At 42.2% G+C, this 17,478-nt stretch overlaps 1 protein-coding gene across 1 annotated transcript in view; it reads right to left on the bottom strand.

Moving 5' to 3' along the window:
• LOC124553542 overlaps window positions 1-16,754 on the bottom strand; it is a 124,320-nt gene extending 107,566 nt beyond the window's left edge. Inside the window, exons 1-2 of the mRNA XM_047127389.1 lie at window positions 16,738-16,754; window positions 2,350-2,738 (exon numbers count right to left, since the gene is read on the bottom strand). Of these exons, the coding sequence (XP_046983345.1) occupies window positions 2,350-2,738; window positions 16,738-16,754 (406 nt within the window). The remainder of the gene's footprint in view (window positions 1-2,349; window positions 2,739-16,737) is intronic.
• Between the last annotated feature and the right edge of the window lie 724 nt (window positions 16,755-17,478).

Genomic DNA, 17,478 nt, shown 5'->3' with positions numbered 1-17,478 from the left:
CTGAGTCGACATGCTTAAAATGTGTGATTTCGCCGGCCGCGGTGGCCGTGCGGTTCTAGGCACTTCAGTCCGGAACCGCGTGACTGCTACGGTCGCAGGTTCGAATCCTGCCTCGGGCATGTATGTGTGTGATGTCATTAGGTTAGTTAGGTTTAAGTAGTTCTAAGTTCTAGGGGACTGATGACCTCAGATGTTGACTCCCATAGTGCTCAGAGCCATTTGAACCATTTGTGTGATTTCTCTCGCAATCAAAAGCTAACGAAACTTTTCTTTTTAGTACACCATGCACTTTTACAAGTTTTAGGATCAACTGCCGCTTTTCGCATCATACAGGTATGTTGTCTAGATCATTATGCGATTCGTTCCTATCTTCTGATGACTTTTCTAGATGATAAACGACAGTCACCTGCTAACAATGTAAGACGGCTGCTGAGATTGTCTAACAAATCGTTTGCATGGATCAGGAACGGCAGAGGACCTACAACACTACCTTGCGGAACGCCGGATGTAACTTCTCTTTTACACGATCGTTTTCCGTCGATTACTACGCACTTCGGGACAGGAAAGCACGAATCCAGTCGCACTACTGAGGCGTTAGTACATAGGCACGCAGTTTGATTAGAAGTGAGGAAAGATTCCTAGTAATCGTGAAATAAGGAATTAATTTTAGATCGCTCATCGATAACAATCATTACTTCGAGCGAATAAACAGCTGTTGTATTTCACAACAACATTTTCTGAATCCGTGCTAGGAGTCACTACATCGTTTGCTCCGAGGTGTTTCATAATGTTCCGAAAGCTTGCTTACAATTCGGTAGCGGCGATATGCGTCTACAGTTCAGCAGATTAATTCTGCCAGTAGATGCAGTGGTAAGTGGAAGGTGACATTTGTTGCAAGCGTTGTAGCCAATGCAGTGCATACGAAGGACCCTAGTGCCATAAATTCTAGAGCAAGTGTCTGAGGACCTTTATCAGGTAGCAGGGACAGCAAGAATGGGACGGATTCGGAAACGTGCAGCTAGATTCGTTAACAGGCCACTACCCTCTGCGACAGACGTGTTCGGGGAACTCTAAGGGGAATCCCTGTTGGAGGGAAGAAGACGTAGTTCTCGAGAAATTTAAGAGAATCTGTGTTAGGAATGGAATACCCACTGCCACGCACTGAACAATGGTACGCGGAATACGTGGTATGTAGTAGTAAAGATTTGGGTGCTCACTGAAAATTCAGTCATTTTTCACTCGTTTCATGTCCGTGTGCCATGGAAAATCGGTGCTTTGGCATGAAGCAACCTCTGCCAAGCACCGTATAGCATCTAGCGGACCATATACATACGTCATGTTTGCCCTCATTGCACCGACAACCGCCCTATAACGGAGAGACGTTTTTACAATAAAAGACATTCGAACTGGCGTTCCACTGTCTACAAATAACAGTAGCCAACTACTACAATTCAGTTTGAAGTAAATAAGAAAATAGCAACACTCTCTTAACTGTGGCACTGATATTGAACGAACATCATTCTAGCGAAGTTGGAACACCAGGAGATGGAGCACCAGATATTTGAAACATCGCTTTCGATACGTGACAAATCAATCGAGATTCGAGTTCGTAGACTTCCACGGTACGATTTTAATCGGCCTGAAGAGAACCGCAGCAAGTCGCACGAAACGCCGGCCGTTTAGCTGCTTTGGTAGTTGATAACGATGCGGCCTAATACCCAAAATTATTTTATTCAAAACAACGGAGGCTCCACAGCGCGCCGAGATGTAATAGGACGAATTTATTAATGACTCCAGTCGATGATCACTAAAAAGTTGTCACCAGACCGTTAATTTTTGCCCATAATGGCCATTTGTGAGATCTGGTCAAAATAGAAGAAGCCTTATATTATCCTAGTATGATAAAGCCAAACTGACATCGTCAGAAGGTACAAACAAAATTAGTGTGGCATTGTCGGACAGGACAGTATAAGACTTCGGTTTCAGTCAGTTATGAAAATGACCATTATGCACAGAAATCTGAAGATAATTTTTTGTGATCGTCGACTGGAATTAAAACAAACGAATCTTGTACTTTCAGAATCACTGCGACTGTCCGAGCTTGTAAAGAAATGGAATATAGTTTCCTGGCGAGGTCGATACAGAACTTGGTGAATTTCAGTCTAAGATTTCGTTTACAGTGGAATTTTTTTTTCTCGTAAGTGTTAGTCTGCTGCTGTAGCTGATGTATGGAGTTAGCACTGATCGATGCCCCACCGAAAAAAATTGAAGGAAAAAAAAACAGGGTGACAGACTTAAAAAGTCGTAGAAGCGCATTGGTTAGCGTTGCGTAAAACAGAAAGAACTCACACTTGGCGTCTGGTGTCCTTGTACGCCGGCGTCCCGGGATCGAACCGACACAGGCGCGCGCTTCTCCCCTGTCGGCTCGGGAAGAGTCCGGAAGGATGAGAAGAAGTGGGGAAGAAAAGACTTGTGCGGGTTTGACGTCGCGCGCACGACGGTCAAACGCGGAGTGGAAGACCAGTCGCTCGGCTTGCCGGCTCGGCCGCGGGGATTTCGCGCCGCGGCGCGCCATTGGTCGGCCGGCGCGCCTGCGCAGTAGCGCCGCAGTCTCGCGGCTGCGCGGCGACTGCAGAGCCACCTGGCGGTCGCGGACGCGCGCGAACTGCGGTTGCGACCGCAGCGCGATCTCTCGTCCGCAATGCGAGTTGCTGTTTACTGCGCGCCGCGCAACTGATCTGCAAGTCGCGACTTGCTGCCGTGAGAATACAGCATCTGCAATAGTCCGCGCGAGGCGATGCGAAGAGAATATTCGTGCTTTTACAACAGTGTCTTCTAGCGTCCTAAGTCAGACACTGCAATGTGCTACCGGAAACTACAGTTTCTCACTGAGATCCAGTGTGGGCCGTAATTATGGAATGGTATCGAAATTTGGTTGATATGCTGAAACTTTATGACGGAACCGACTTACTCTGATAATAACAGTAGTTCCAATCTTGGCCACCAGATGTCAATCTGGTACTGTCTCGTCGACGTCTCCGATGCATATACTGAATAAACTGTGTAAGTGGCAGTAAAATAAAAAAATCAACATTATGCCTTTCTCACTTGTTTAACCTTTTTCTGCCTACTTCCAATTCCTAATCTATTACTTTTGTAAATATTTACACACGCCTGTCTTGCATTCACGTTGCCAGATATACACCTGGTGGCCAAAACTGGAACTATTTCTTTTTCATCGTAAATCGGTTCTAGATTAAGGAATTATAATTTCCACCAGTTTCTGCGCCATCCGATAATTACCACGGCGCACACTGAACATCTGTAACCGCCCTTTTTTAGCATAACCACCCAGTACTTTAACCTCCATCTATTTCAACCTGTTTCTTTACTTATCAAATCATCTTCCTCTGCTATCCCTCTCCCACCGCCACCCCCTCTTCCAATTTCCTCTCTTATCAAACTACGAATCATTGAGACCCCAGGATGTGTCCTACCAACTCCTCCTTTCTTTTGTGCCATAAATTTCCTTTTTCCGCAATTCGATTCGTCAAACTGTCAACATTTTTATTCAGCATAGTTGCAAAATTACCGTTGGCTATCATAAATAAGTGCAGACTACCCTCCACGCTCTTTGGACAGACCCAAACTTCCGTATACTTGTATAATTCACAAATGCATTCATGTCTGAAGGACATTGCAGAGTACATCGAACCAATACAGGCACTACAATATACATGATTAAGCTGAGTTCGTAGCATTTCTGTTTTGCATGTTGGTATTCCGGTTGCTACGGGTTTATTTGCCGACTGTAATTTTTTATTTGAACTTCACTGTTTCTTATTTATATCTTGTAATTTTCTCGTTTTCAGATAGTGGAGCTGTTGACGCTAGAAAATGGAGTACCAAGTGGAGAAATCGGAACATTTCTGACATTTTTCTGCCTGAGTTCAATAGCCATAAACATTTGCGCCGTGTGTGGGGATAACACCATTGGACAGAGCACGGCAAGAAAATGGTTTTCGCGTTTTAAGGAGCATTATTTCGACATCTACATCATTGCAATCCACCTAATGGTGTGTGGCGGAGGGTACTTTAGGCACCACTATACGATCGCTCCAATCCTGTTACACTCGCGAATAGTGCGTGGGAAGAATGACTGTCGGTAGGCCTCAGTATTGGCTCTAATTTCTCGAATTTTCTCCTCGCGGTCATTACGCGAGATGTGTGTGGGAGGGAAGTAATATGTTGTCCTGCTGAAAAGTGCTGTCCAGAAATTACAATGGTAAATCTCTCTGTGATGCACAATGCCTCTCTTGTAACGTCTGCCAGTGGAGTTTGTTTAGCATCTCCGTAACGCTCTCTCGCCAGCTAAACGATCCCGTGACGAAACGCGCAGCTCTTCTTTGGATCTTCTCTATCTCCTCTATGTCCTGCCTTATAGGGATCCCAGATAGATGAGCAGTAGTCAAGAATCGGGCGAACAAACGCCTTATAAGCCACTTCTTTCGTGGATGAGTTACACTTACTTACGATTCTTACGATGAATCTGAGTCTGGTGTCTGCTTTTCCCACTATTTGTTTTGTATGGTCATTCCACTTAGGGTCGCTCTGGATAGTTACGCCTAGATATTTCACGGCAGACGCTGTCTCCGGTTGCTTGTCATCAATAGTGTAGCTGTAGAGTAGTGGATTTCTTTTCCTATATGTGCAATATGTTACATTTATTTACGTTCAGGGTCAACTGCCAGAGTCTGCACTATTCATCAATTCTCTGCAGGTCGTTCTGCAAATTCTTACTGCCTTTTGCCGTTGCTACTTTGCTATGCTACTTTGCTATAGACAACTGCATCATCTGCAAATGGCCTTAAAGAGCATCCAACGCTTTCTATTATATCATTTATATACAGGGTGAGTCACCTAACGTTACCGCTGGATATATTTCGTTAAAACCTCATCACATACTGACCAACCGATTCCACAGACCGAACGTGAGGAGAGGGGCTAGTGTAATTGTTTAAAACAAACCATACAAAAATGCACGGAACACAAACCTACGTTTTTTTAAATGGAACCATGTTAGTTCTGTTAGCACATCTGAAGATATAAACAAATGCGTAATCAGTGCCGTTTGTTTCATTGTAAAATGTTAATTACATCCGGAGATATTGTAACCGATCTAATTCCCTCAGCATCACCCGACTTAACTCGAGTACATTCCATTATCCTCGTTTTTCTTTTGTTGATGTTCATCTTATATCCTCCTTTCAAGACACTGTCCATTCCGTTCAGCTGCTGTTCCAGGTCCTTTGCTGTCTCTGACAGAATTACAATGTCATCGACGAGCCTCAAAGTTTTGATTTCTTCTCCATCGATTTTAATTCCTATTCCGAATTTTTCTTTTCTTTTCTTTACTGCTTGCTCAATATACGGATTGAATAACGTCGGAGAGAGGCTACAACCCTGTCGCACTCCCTTCCCAACCACTGCTTCCCTTTCATGCCCCTGGACTCTTATAACTGCCATCTGGTTTCTGTGCAAATTGTAAATAGCCTTTCGCTCCCTGTATTTTACCCCTGCCACCTTCAGAATGTGAAAGAGAGTATTCCAGTCAACGTTGTCAAAAGCTTTCTCTAAGTCTACAAATGCTAGAAACGTAGGTTTGCCTTTTCTTAATCTTTCTTCTAAGATAAGTCGTAAGGTTAGTATTCCCTCACGTGTTCCAACATTTCTACGGAATCCAAACTGATCTTCCCCGAGGTCCACTTCTACCAGTTTTTCCATTCGTCTGTAAAGAATTCGCGTTAGTATTTTGCAGCAGTGACTTATTAAACTGATAGTTCGTAATTTTCACATCTGTCAACACCTGCTTTCTTTGGGATTGGAATTATTATATTCTTCTTGAAGTCTGAGGGTATTTCACCTATCTCATACATCTTGCTCACCAGATGGTAGAGTTTTGCCAGGACTGGCTCTCCCAAGGCCGTCAGTAGTTCAATGGAATGTTGTCTACTGCCGGGGCCTTGTTTCGACTCAGGTCTTTCAGTGCTCTGTCAAACTCTTCACGCAGTATCGTATTCCCATTTCATCTTCATCTACATCCTCTTCCATTTCCATAACATTGTCCTCAAGTACATCGCCCTTGTATAGACCCTCTATATATTACTTCCACCTTTCTGCTTTCCCTTCTTTGCTTGGAACTGGGTTTCCATCTGAGCTCTTGATATTCATGCAACTGGTTCTCTTTTCTCCAAAGGTCTCTTTAAATTTCCTGTAGGCAGTATCTATTTTACTCCTAGTGAGATAAGCCTCTACATCCTTACATTTGTCCTCTAGCCATCTCTGCTTACGCATTTCGCACTTCCTGCAGATCTCATTTTTCAGACGTTTGTATTCCTTTTTGCCTGCTTCATTTACTGCATTTTTATATTTTCTCCTTTCATCAATTAAATTCAGTATTTCTTCTGTTACCCAAGGATTTCTACTAGCCTTCGTCTTTTTACCTACTTGATCCTGAGCTACCTTCATTATTTCATCTCTCAAAGCTACCCATTTTTCTTCTACAGTGTTCCCCCCCCCCCCCCCTCCCGTACATTCTTGTCAGTCGTTCCCCAATGCTCTCCCTGAAACTCTGTACAACCTCTGGTTCTGTCAGACCATCCAGGTCCCATCTCCTTAAATAAAAAAAAAAGGTGGAGATCGTTTAAAAGCATTCATCCATAATGGTCCAAGTCAATGTACTCTCGGTAACTGACAAATGTGACGAACTGTGATCATTCGACCATCGTGCGAATTTTGCATGCTGTGACGAAGGCTGAAAAATCGTGGGTGTATGTAACACACGGTGTAGGCCTAAACAACAAAATAAAAAAAAACAAAAAAAAAATCTGTTGGTGGCTATGTGTGCATCTCTGCTTGGTCGTTATGAATTGGCTCGTGAACAAAACCGACCATTCTCATCTTATATCGTTACTAGTGGCGACAAGTGATGTCTTTATGCTAACAGAAAGGGGTGGTTGAGACCGAACAAAGCACCAATTCCCCATACAAAGACGTCCGCGCATCGACAGAAGGTAATGTTATGCACCCGGTTGAACAGCGCTCGTTCGGTGTATTATGAATTACTTCCCCGATTGTGTAACCTATTGAGTCAGTCGGAGAACCACAATCAGTATGAATACTGCGCGAAGTAATGCTACTCTACAACAACGCCAGCTGCATTCTGCTAGATTAGCTAAAAAGTACTGCACAGGAGTTGGGTTCGAAAATCATTCCGCACCCACATTATTCAGCTGACATTGCGCCCTAAGATTTTCACCTTTCCCGCATTCTATCGAACAACGTTGAACGAACTTACTTTCTCGATGAAAACGCACTCCAAACGCATCTCGACGAGTTCTTCGCCTCAAAACCAGGAGTTTTCTACAGTCGCGGAACTGAAAAGTTACCACGGCATTGGCAGACCGTTGTAAATCTACATCTACATCTACATGGATACTCTGCAAATCACATTTAAGTGCCTGGCAGAGGGTTCATCGAATCACCTCCACAATTCTCTATTATTCCAATCTCGTATAGCGCGCGGAAGGAGTGAACACCTGTATCTTTCCGTACGAGCTCTGATTTCCCTTATTTTATCGTGGTGATCGGTCCTCCCTATGTAGGTCGGTGTCAACAAAATATTTTCGCATTCAGACAAGAAAGTTGGTGTTAGGAATTTCGTAAGAAAATTGCGTCGCAGCGGAAAACGCCTTTCTTTTAATGATATCCACCCCAAATCCTGTTTCATTTTAGTGACACTCTAACCCATATTTCGCGATAATACAAAACGTGTTGCCTTTCTTTGGATTTTTTCGATGTACTCCGTCAGTACTATCTGCAAAGAATCCCAAACCGCGCAGCAGTATTCTAAAAGAGGACGGACACGCGTAGTGTAGGCAGTCTCCTTAGTAGGTCTGTTACATTTTCTAAGTGTCCTGCCAATGAAACGCAGTTTTTGGTTAGCCTTCCCCACAACATTTTCTATGTGTTCCTTCCAACTTAAGTTGTTCGTAATTGTAATACCTAGGTATTTATTTGAATTTACGGCTTTTAGATTAGACTGATTTATCGTGTAACCGAAGTTTAACGAGTTGCTTTTAGCACTCATGTGGATGACCTCACTCTTTTCGTTATTTAGGGTCAACTGCCATTTTTCACACCATTCAGATATTTTTTGTAAATCGTTTTGCAGTTTGTTTTGATCTTCTGATGACTTTATTAATCGATAAACGACAGCGTCATCTGCAGACAAACTAAGACGGCTGCTCCGATTGTCTCCCAAATCGGTTATATAGATAAGGAACAGCAAAGGGCCTATAACACTACCTTGGGTAACGCCTGAAATCACTTCTGTTTTACTCGACGACTTTCCGTCAGTTACTACGAACTGTGACCTCTCTGACAGGAAATCACGAATCCAGTCACATAACTGAGACGATATTCCATAAGCACGCAATTTCACTACGAGCCGCTTGTGTGGTACAGTGTCAAAAGCCTTCCGGAAATCCAGAAATACCGAATCGATCTGAAATCCCTTATCAACAGCACTCAACACTTCACGTGAATAAAGAGCTAGTTGTTTCACAGGAACGATGTTTTCTAAACCCATGTTGACTGTGTGTCAATAGACCGTTTTCTTCGAGGTAATACATAATGTTCGAACACAATATATGTTCTAAAATCCTGCTGCATATCGGCGTTAACCATATGGGCTTGTAATTTAGTGGATTACCTTTCTTGAATATTGGTGTGACCTGCGCAACTTTCCAGCCTTTAGGTACGGATCTTTCGTCGAGCGAACTGTGGTGTATGATTGTCAAGTATGGAGCTAATGCATCAGCATTCTCCGAAAGGAACCTAATTGGTATACATTCAGGACCAGAAGACTTGATTTTATTAGGTGATTTGAGTTGCTTCACTACTCCGAGGATATTTACTTCTACGTTACTCATGTTGGCAGCTGTTCTCGATTCGAATTCTGGAATATTTACTTCGTCTTCTTTTGTGAAGGCATTTCGGAAGACTGTGTTTAGCAAATCTGCTTTCGCAGCACTGCCTTCGATAGTATCTCCATTGTTACCGCGCAGAGAAGGCATTGATTGTTTCTTGCCGCTAACACACTTCGCCTACGACCAGAATCTCTTTGGATTTTCTGCCAGGTTTCGAGACATAGTTTCGTTGTCGTAACAGTTATAGGCTAAATTTCGAGCTTCTGTAAAATATCGCCAATCTTGCTTCCAATTTTGCGTCTGTTTAAATTTGGCATGTTTGTTTCGTTGTTTCTGCAACAGTGTTCTAACCCGTTTTGTGTACCAAGGAGGATCTGCTCCGTCGTTTGTTAATTTACTTGGTATAAATCTCTCAATTGCTGGCGATACTGTTTCTCTGAATTTTAGCCACATCTGGTATTCCCCTACATTATTAATTTGGAATGCGTGGAGATTGTCTCTCAGGAAGGCGTCAAGTGAATTTTTATCTGCTTTTTTGAATAGGTATATTTTTCGCTTATTTTTCCAGGATTTGGGGATTACAATATTCAGTCTCGCTACGACAACCCTGTGTTCACTAATCCCTATATCGGTTTTCATGCTGGTTATTAACTCAGGATAATTTGTTGCTAAGAAGTCAAGTGTAGGAGAGTATATCACTTATGACCAAAGTATCTGTGATTTTGTCTGTTGTGTGTATCAAACTTACGGATAAACGCTATGAACGTCTGCACCCACTGTATACGTTTCATACCTAAAAGCAAGGCTGCAATGTCTCAGTATCCACGCGAGAATAGAATATAAACAAAACGCTGACATATGGAAGTTTGGGTCTGTCTGGGAAACGTGCTCGGATAACCCAAGTGGTTAACATGACGCTTGTGTTAAGTGGAAATCCGGGTTCGAGTCGAGACCCAGCGCAAATATTCGTTTTCACCATTAAGTAGCGCAATTGGAGTTACACCATATTAGCAAATGTGAGTATAATTCTTGTATTTCACGGAGCTGATCAAAGCAGTCTAATTTTCTACTCTAATTCCATCAGAACTGCCTAATTTATTTCGACTACATTCCTTGACCCATGTTTTACTTTCGTTGAAGTTCATCTTATACCATTTTTTCAAGACATTCACCATTCCGTTCACCTATTCCTCCAAGCTCTTTTCTCTCTGTGTGACGGCATTACAATGTCATCGGCAAATCTCAGAATTGTTATTTATTCTCTTAGAACTTCCATTCCTTCCACAAACTTCTCTTTGCTTTCCTATACTGCTTATTCAGCGTATAAATTTAATAACATCGGGTACAGACTACAAACTTGCGTTATTCGCTTCTCAATCACTGCTTCCCTTTTCTTGTCATCGACTCCTACAACTTAATTTGTTTTCTGAACAAGTTGCAGATAGCTTTTAGCTGCCGGTATTTTGCCTCTGCTTCCTTCAGAACTTCAGTGAATGGATTCCAGTCAACAAAGTCAATATTTGCCTTGCTACATTTCTCTGTAACCGAAACTGATCTTCTGCGACGTCGACTTCTACCAATTTTTCCATCCCTCTGTAAATAATTCGTGTCAGAATTCTCAAACCTTGACTAATGAAACTGATGGTTCGGTAGCATTCACACTGTACCGTCTCATGGAAAGAGTTGTAAAAACCGTAGTAAAATGTTACGATGACCGCAAGAGAAGTGTGTTTATTTATATAAACATGTTATCAATGATGAAATATTAATTTGGAACGAGAAAACTCTCCACCTTTGCGTGTTTTGAACATAAAAAATATTTTCGGTGTAACAGATACTAAGAATAACAAAGACTATGAGTATATCAGGTCATGAAAGTTCTATATAATTGTGGGATAAAGACCTGGATGAATAAAATGATCGTTCTGGTCTCAACTCTCGAACCTATTAGACGCTTTTGTACGAGGTTGTTTCTGAATGCACAATTTTGTTAATTCTACGTAAATTTTTTCGCAATATATGTATAAAAAGCATTTGTCTTCGAAATCTCATTTCATACCTCTTCCTACATGTGAATATAATTAAGTAGAGATAATTAACTGGCGTTAGAACGCAATTTTCATCACTGGCCCTCTGCCATTCTTTTGTCATAATGGCGCATTGGCAGCAATTACATGACATACAATTAATTATTCACACGATTTTCGGGCTTCACCCACAAGATAAAAAGAAAGAAAATACAGTAGATGTTTTTGCTATCAGGAAAAGAAATTTTTTTTTTTTTTTTTTTTTTTTTTTTTGCAGAGAAATTTGTATTCAATATACACGACGCATGCAAAGATAATAATTAATAATACGAGGCTCACGCTTGCTTATCAGTAAATCGCTGACTGCTAAAAGTCTTGTTTCCACTGCCGTAAATATTATTCTAAACCGTAATTAACAGTATAAAACGTCAGTAAAAAACTGCTACATAGTTGATTCTATCGTCTCTCTCTTTCTCCCTGCAACAATATTTATTTGTCGGGCAATGACTACTACATTTTTAAAAACAAAACACACGTATTTTTGAGCTAGCCGTATGTGTTGGCAACATAACTGAATTCCTACAACCTAATCTGGTGCCTTTAATCGGAATTATTTGCCTACGTGACAACACTGATGATGGTTGTTGGCGTATATTTTAGCCGCTACTACGAGTGTGCGAACTATACGTTACGTCAGGACTTTTTATTTTCATCCACCATTCCAAACTTAACAAACTGATATCTTCTACACGTATAAAAAGGAGAGAGAGAGAGAGAGAGAGAGAGAGAGAGAGAGAGAGAGAGAGAGAGAGCGAGAGAGAGAAAGAGAGAGAGAGAGAGAGACGATATAACACGTGTCAGCACGTGCCTATTTTGCAATTTTAATTATTACATTCTTCCTTGAAGCCTGACCCGTCTCGTTTATCTTGCACTGAAAGTGGAATAGTTTTGTTTGACGGCTGGCTATCCCAGCGATCTCACGGCCCAACAATGGAAAAACTATTTTGCTGAAAATACCTTATTCTTATGTTTTTTAGGGTGGGAAGTCCAAAGATGATACTTAAGAAACTGTATGACGCACCATTTCTTCACATTTTACAGTTAAATTTATTAAATTAGGCGATTTCTTAAAGAATTTAACGGATTTTATTTAGTTATTTAAAAAGGAGGTGTAATGAAGGTAAATGGCGTTGGTAGCACTGCTGAAATACATTTGCTGGAAAAAAAGGTCGATTCTACAGGGCTATTACAAATGATTGAAGCGATTTCATAAATTCACTGTAGCTCCATTCATTGACATATGGTCACGACACACTACAGATACGTAGAAAAACTCATAAAGTTTTGTTCGGCTGAAGCCGCACTTCAGGTTTCTGCCGCCAGAGCGCTCGAGAGCTCAGTGAGACAAAATGGCGACAGGAGCCGAGAAAGCGTATGTCGTGCTTGAAATGCACTCACATCAGTCAGTCATAACAGTTCAACGACACTTCAGGACGAAGTTCAACAAAGATCCACCAACTGCCAACTTCATTCGACGATGGTATGCGCAGTTTAAAGCTTCTGGATGCCTCTGTAATGGGAAATCAACGTGTCGGCCTGCAGTGAGCGAAGAAACGGTTGAACGCGTGCGGGCAAGTTTCACGCGTAGCCCGCGGAAGTCGACGAATAAAGCGAGCAGGGAGCTAAACGTATCACAGCCGACGGTTTGGAAAATCTTACGGAAAAGGCTAAAGCGGAAGCCTTACCGTTTACAATTGCTACAAGCCCTGACACCCGATGACAAAGTCAAACGCTTCGAATTTTCGGCGCGGTTGCAACAGCTCATGGAAGAGGATGCGTTCAGTGCGAAACTCGTTTTCAGTGATGAAGCAACATTTTTTCTTAATGGTGAAGTGAACAGACACAATGTGCGAATCTGGGCGGTAGAGAATCCTCACGCATTCGTGCAGACAAATTCGCAATTCACTAAAAGTTAACGTGTTTTGTGCAATCTCACGGTTTATAGTTTACGGCTCCTTTTTCTTCTGCAAAAAAAAAACGTTACAGGACACGTGTATCTGGACATGCTGGAAAATTGGCTCACGCCACAACCGGAGACCGATAGCGCCGACTTCATCTTTCAACAGGATGGTGCTCCACCACACTTCCATCGTGATGTTCGGCATTTCTTAAACAGGAGATTGGAAAACCGATGGATCGGTCGTGGTGGAGATCATGATCAGCAATTCGTGTCATGGCCTCCACGCTCTCCCGACTTAACCCCATGCAATTTCTTTCTGTGGGGTTATGTGAAAGATTCAGTGTTTAAACCTCCTCTACCAAGAAACGTGCCAGAACTGCGAGCTCGCATCAACGATGCTTTCGAACTCATTGATGGGGACATGCTGCGCCGAGTGTGGGAGGAACTTGATTATCGGCTTGATGTCTGCCGAATCACTAAAGGGGCACATATCGAACATTTGTGAATGCCTAAAAAAACTTTTTGAGTTTTTGTATGTGTCTGCAAAGCATTGTGAAAATATCTCAAATAATAAAGTTATTGTAGAGCTGTGAAATCGCTTCAATCATTTGTAATAACCCTGTATTTTTTGTTAACAGTTGGTGTTTTGTTTACTGTCAACGTAACCTCACTTCCCCATTTCCTGTACACGTGCTCAGTGCAATGTCTAATCGCGGTTGTAAAAAGTCTGCTGACAGTTTTTGTCATATTTGTGGTGAATTTGTGATTAAAAAACACCAAAGAAACATTACAGTCTTTGTGGAAAAGGTTTATCTATCGTACTTTGGATCTAAACTTGGAGATAAATCTTGGGCGCCGCATACGATATGTTATGTGTGTGTTGAAGATCAGAGTAAATGGTCCAAAAAGAAGAAAAAAGCCTTTAGAGTTGCTGTTCCTATGATATGGAGGTAGCAAAGAAATCAGTCCGATGGTTGCTACTTTTGCATGGTTGACATTACTGGTCACAATTTGATAAACGAGAAGGTAATAAGCTACCCTAACCTTCCGTCCGCCATCCGACCAGTAGGGCATGGTGTAGATTTGCCGGTCCCTGAACCACCAGGTGATTTAAATTCTACTCTAACGGAAGTATTTTCTGATGTACGATCTGATTTAGATGAACGAGATGATGATGAATTCCATTGTAATACAGAAAGTCTAGATTCCAAATTGTTTACTCAGACCGAGCTTAACGATTTGGTTGGGGATCTGGGCTTAACGAAAGAAAAAGCTGAATTGCTTGGCTCTAGATTAAAAGAAAAGAACTTATTGGCAGTTAGAAGCAGCAAATACATGTATGGAAAGAGAGAGCAGCTATTTTCCAACTTTTTTAAACAAGAAGGTGATTTAGTCTACTGCTCAGACATTCCCGGTCTGATGAATGAGTTTGGTATTGAATACGAAAAGGAAGGCTGGAGGCTGGTTATTGATTCATCCAAAACTAGTTTAAAGGCTGTTTTATTACACAATGGTAACATGTATGCATCTATACCTGTTGGACATTCTGTACATATGAAAGAAAGCTATGAAAACCTAGAAATAGTGGTAAATAAAACAGGCTGTTCTGCTCATTGTTGGATGGTATAAGGCGATCTGAAAGTAACATTCATGCTCCTTGGTCAGAAAGGCGGCTTTACCAAATTTCCATGTTTCTTGTGTGAATGGAACTGTAAGGCTAGGGAACAACACTGGTGCAGAAACAACTGGCCTTTGAGGGAGTCTTTAAAACCTGGTGAGAAGGACATTCTACGTAAAAACCTCGTAAGTTCAAAAAACGTACTCCTACCACCTCTACATATAAAGTTAGGCCAAATGAAACAGTTTGTAAAGGCTTTGCCTAAAGATGGACCATGTTTTAAGTATCTCTGCCAAAAGTTTCCACAGCTTTGAGAAGCTAAACTAAAACAAAGAGTCTTTGTCGGACCTGACATTAGGAAAGTGATGTCTGATGTTAACTTTGAGTTCACAATGACCTTAAATGAGAAAGAACCATGAGTATCATTCAAGCAAGTCGTTACAAAGTTCTTAGGACATGAAAAAAAAACAGAATATGTTTCTATTATACATACAATATTAAAGAAGCTTAAAACTTCAGGATGTTTGACGAGCCTGAATGTTCACTTTTTGAACAGTCACCTTGATCACTTCCCAGACGACAGTTATCTGAATTTTAAATAATTGTAAATTTCTCGAGATTTAATTAGTTATAATTATTATTTATTATGTTTTATATTACGACTGCAACAAACTTTAAAATTTACGATTTCTTGCTTAAATATATAACTACCGTTGGTCACCGTGGAGGGCGTCACAGTCTGCCCACGTGTTGTTGGCCGTTATTTAAACTCTACATCTGCATCTACATTTATACTCCGCAAGCCACCCAACGGTGTGTGGCGGAGGGCACTTTACGTGCCACTGTCATTACCTCCCTTTCCTGTTCCAGTCGGGTACGGTTCGCGGGAAGAACGACTGTCTGAAAGCCTCCGTGCGCGCTCTAATCTCTCTAATTTTACATTCGTGATCTCCTCGGGAGGTATAAGTAGGGGGAAGCAATATATTCGATACCTCATCCAGAAACGCACCCTCTCGAAACCTGGCGAGCAAGCTACACCGCGATGCAGAGCGCCTCTCTTGCAGAGTCTGCCACTCGAGTTTGCTAAACATCTCCGTAACGCTATCACGCTTACCAAATAACTCTGTGACGAAACGCGCCGCTCTTCTTTGGATCTTCTCTATCTCCTCCGATCTGGTACGGATCCCACACTGGTGAGCAATACTCAAGTATAGGTCGAACGAGTATTTTGTAAGCCACATCCTTTGTTGATGGACTACATTTTCTAAGCACTCTCCCAGTGAACTCAACCTGGCACCCGCCTTACCAACAATTAATTTTATATGATCACTCCACTTCAAATCGTTCAGCACGCATACTCCCAGATATTTTACAGAAGTAACTACTGCCAGTGTTCGTTCCGCTATCATATAATCATACAATACAGGATCCTTCTTTCTATGTATTCGCAATACATTACATTTGTCTATGTTAAGGGTCAGTTGCCACTCCCTGCACCGAGTGCCTATCCGCTGCAGATCTTCCTGCATTTCGCTACAATTTTCTAATGCTGCAACTTCTCTGTATACTACAGCATCAACCGAGAAAAGCCGCATGGAACTTTCGACACTATCTACTAGGTCATTTACATATATTGTGAAAAGCAATGGTCCCATAACACTCCCCTGTGGCACGCCAGAGGTTACTTGGACGTCTGTAGACGTCTCTCCATTGATAACAACATGCTGTGTTCTGTTTGCTAAAAACTCTTCAATCCAGCCACACAGCTGGTCTGATATTCCGTAGGCTCTTACTTTGTTTATCAGGCGACAGTGCGGAACTGTATCGAACGCCTTCCGGAAGTCAAGGAAAATGGCATCTACCTGGGAGCCTGTATCTAATATTTTCTGGGTCTCGTGAACAAATAAAGCGAGTTGGGTCTCACACGATCGCTGTTTCCGGAATCCATGTTGATTCCTACAGTGTAGATTCTGGGTTTCCAGAGAGCCAACCATAGTTACTAACCCTGCACAGGAAGGGTGACGACTCCAGCGAGCGACAAAATGGGTATGAAAATCTGTTTATTTACGTAACTTTGACTAACTGCTTGTAGATTACGTACCTGATTACTTACTAATATTATAACTTTACAGTGTAAATTACCCTGAAGATGACCCCATCGCGGGTTGAAACCGGTTGGCGACAAAATAAATAACACGACTGTGACTGTCATTTTGATTGATTGAGTTCAACTGTCGACCACGAGGAGAAAATTCGGGAAATATGGGCCAATACAGAGGCTTACCGACAATCTTTCTCGCCACGCACTATTGGCGAATGGAACAGGGTTGGAGGGCTCAGATAGTGGTCCCGAAAGTACCCTCCGCCACACACCATTAACTGGCTTGCGGGGTATGATGTGGAGGTAGATACGAGAGTCAGTCCGGTGGTCAAACGACGGCACGTTTGTGTGGTTCTCCTGCGTGAACAATTTCTGGAACGTTGGCCGGAAACCGCAGCGAAAGCAGACAGTACTGTCTGGTTTACTTTCGTTTCCTTCCCGGAGGCGTCCGGTGCTGCTGAAGGACGCGGCAGACATAAGTGGAACGATGAAGTCACGCTTATCTCACAGCAGATTATAGCGAGGCCCTGTCGGGAAAAATCCTTTTAACGAGCGGCGCAAACGGAGTTCGGTTGCATTAATTAGTTTTCCACGCTCGTGCACAAAGAGCTTGAAATAAACGCCCTCTTGTCGCCGCACTAACCAGTTTATGGCTTTTTTTCCCCCGCGCATACAATGTCGGTCTGCATTTAGAAGCAAACCTATGCTTACCGCTTACGTTATACCGTCGCTTTCCCAGCCGTTTTACGGAAGCTGTGAGTCAGAAAGGAAGCTATATGAAC

Source organism: Schistocerca americana, chromosome 11 (assembly GCF_021461395.2).
Source record: "Schistocerca americana isolate TAMUIC-IGC-003095 chromosome 11, iqSchAmer2.1, whole genome shotgun sequence".
NCBI classification, from domain to species: domain Eukaryota; kingdom Metazoa; phylum Arthropoda; class Insecta; order Orthoptera; family Acrididae; genus Schistocerca; species Schistocerca americana.
Note: the sequence above shows the minus strand (reverse complement) of the source record. Positions and strands in the feature narration are given on the sequence as shown.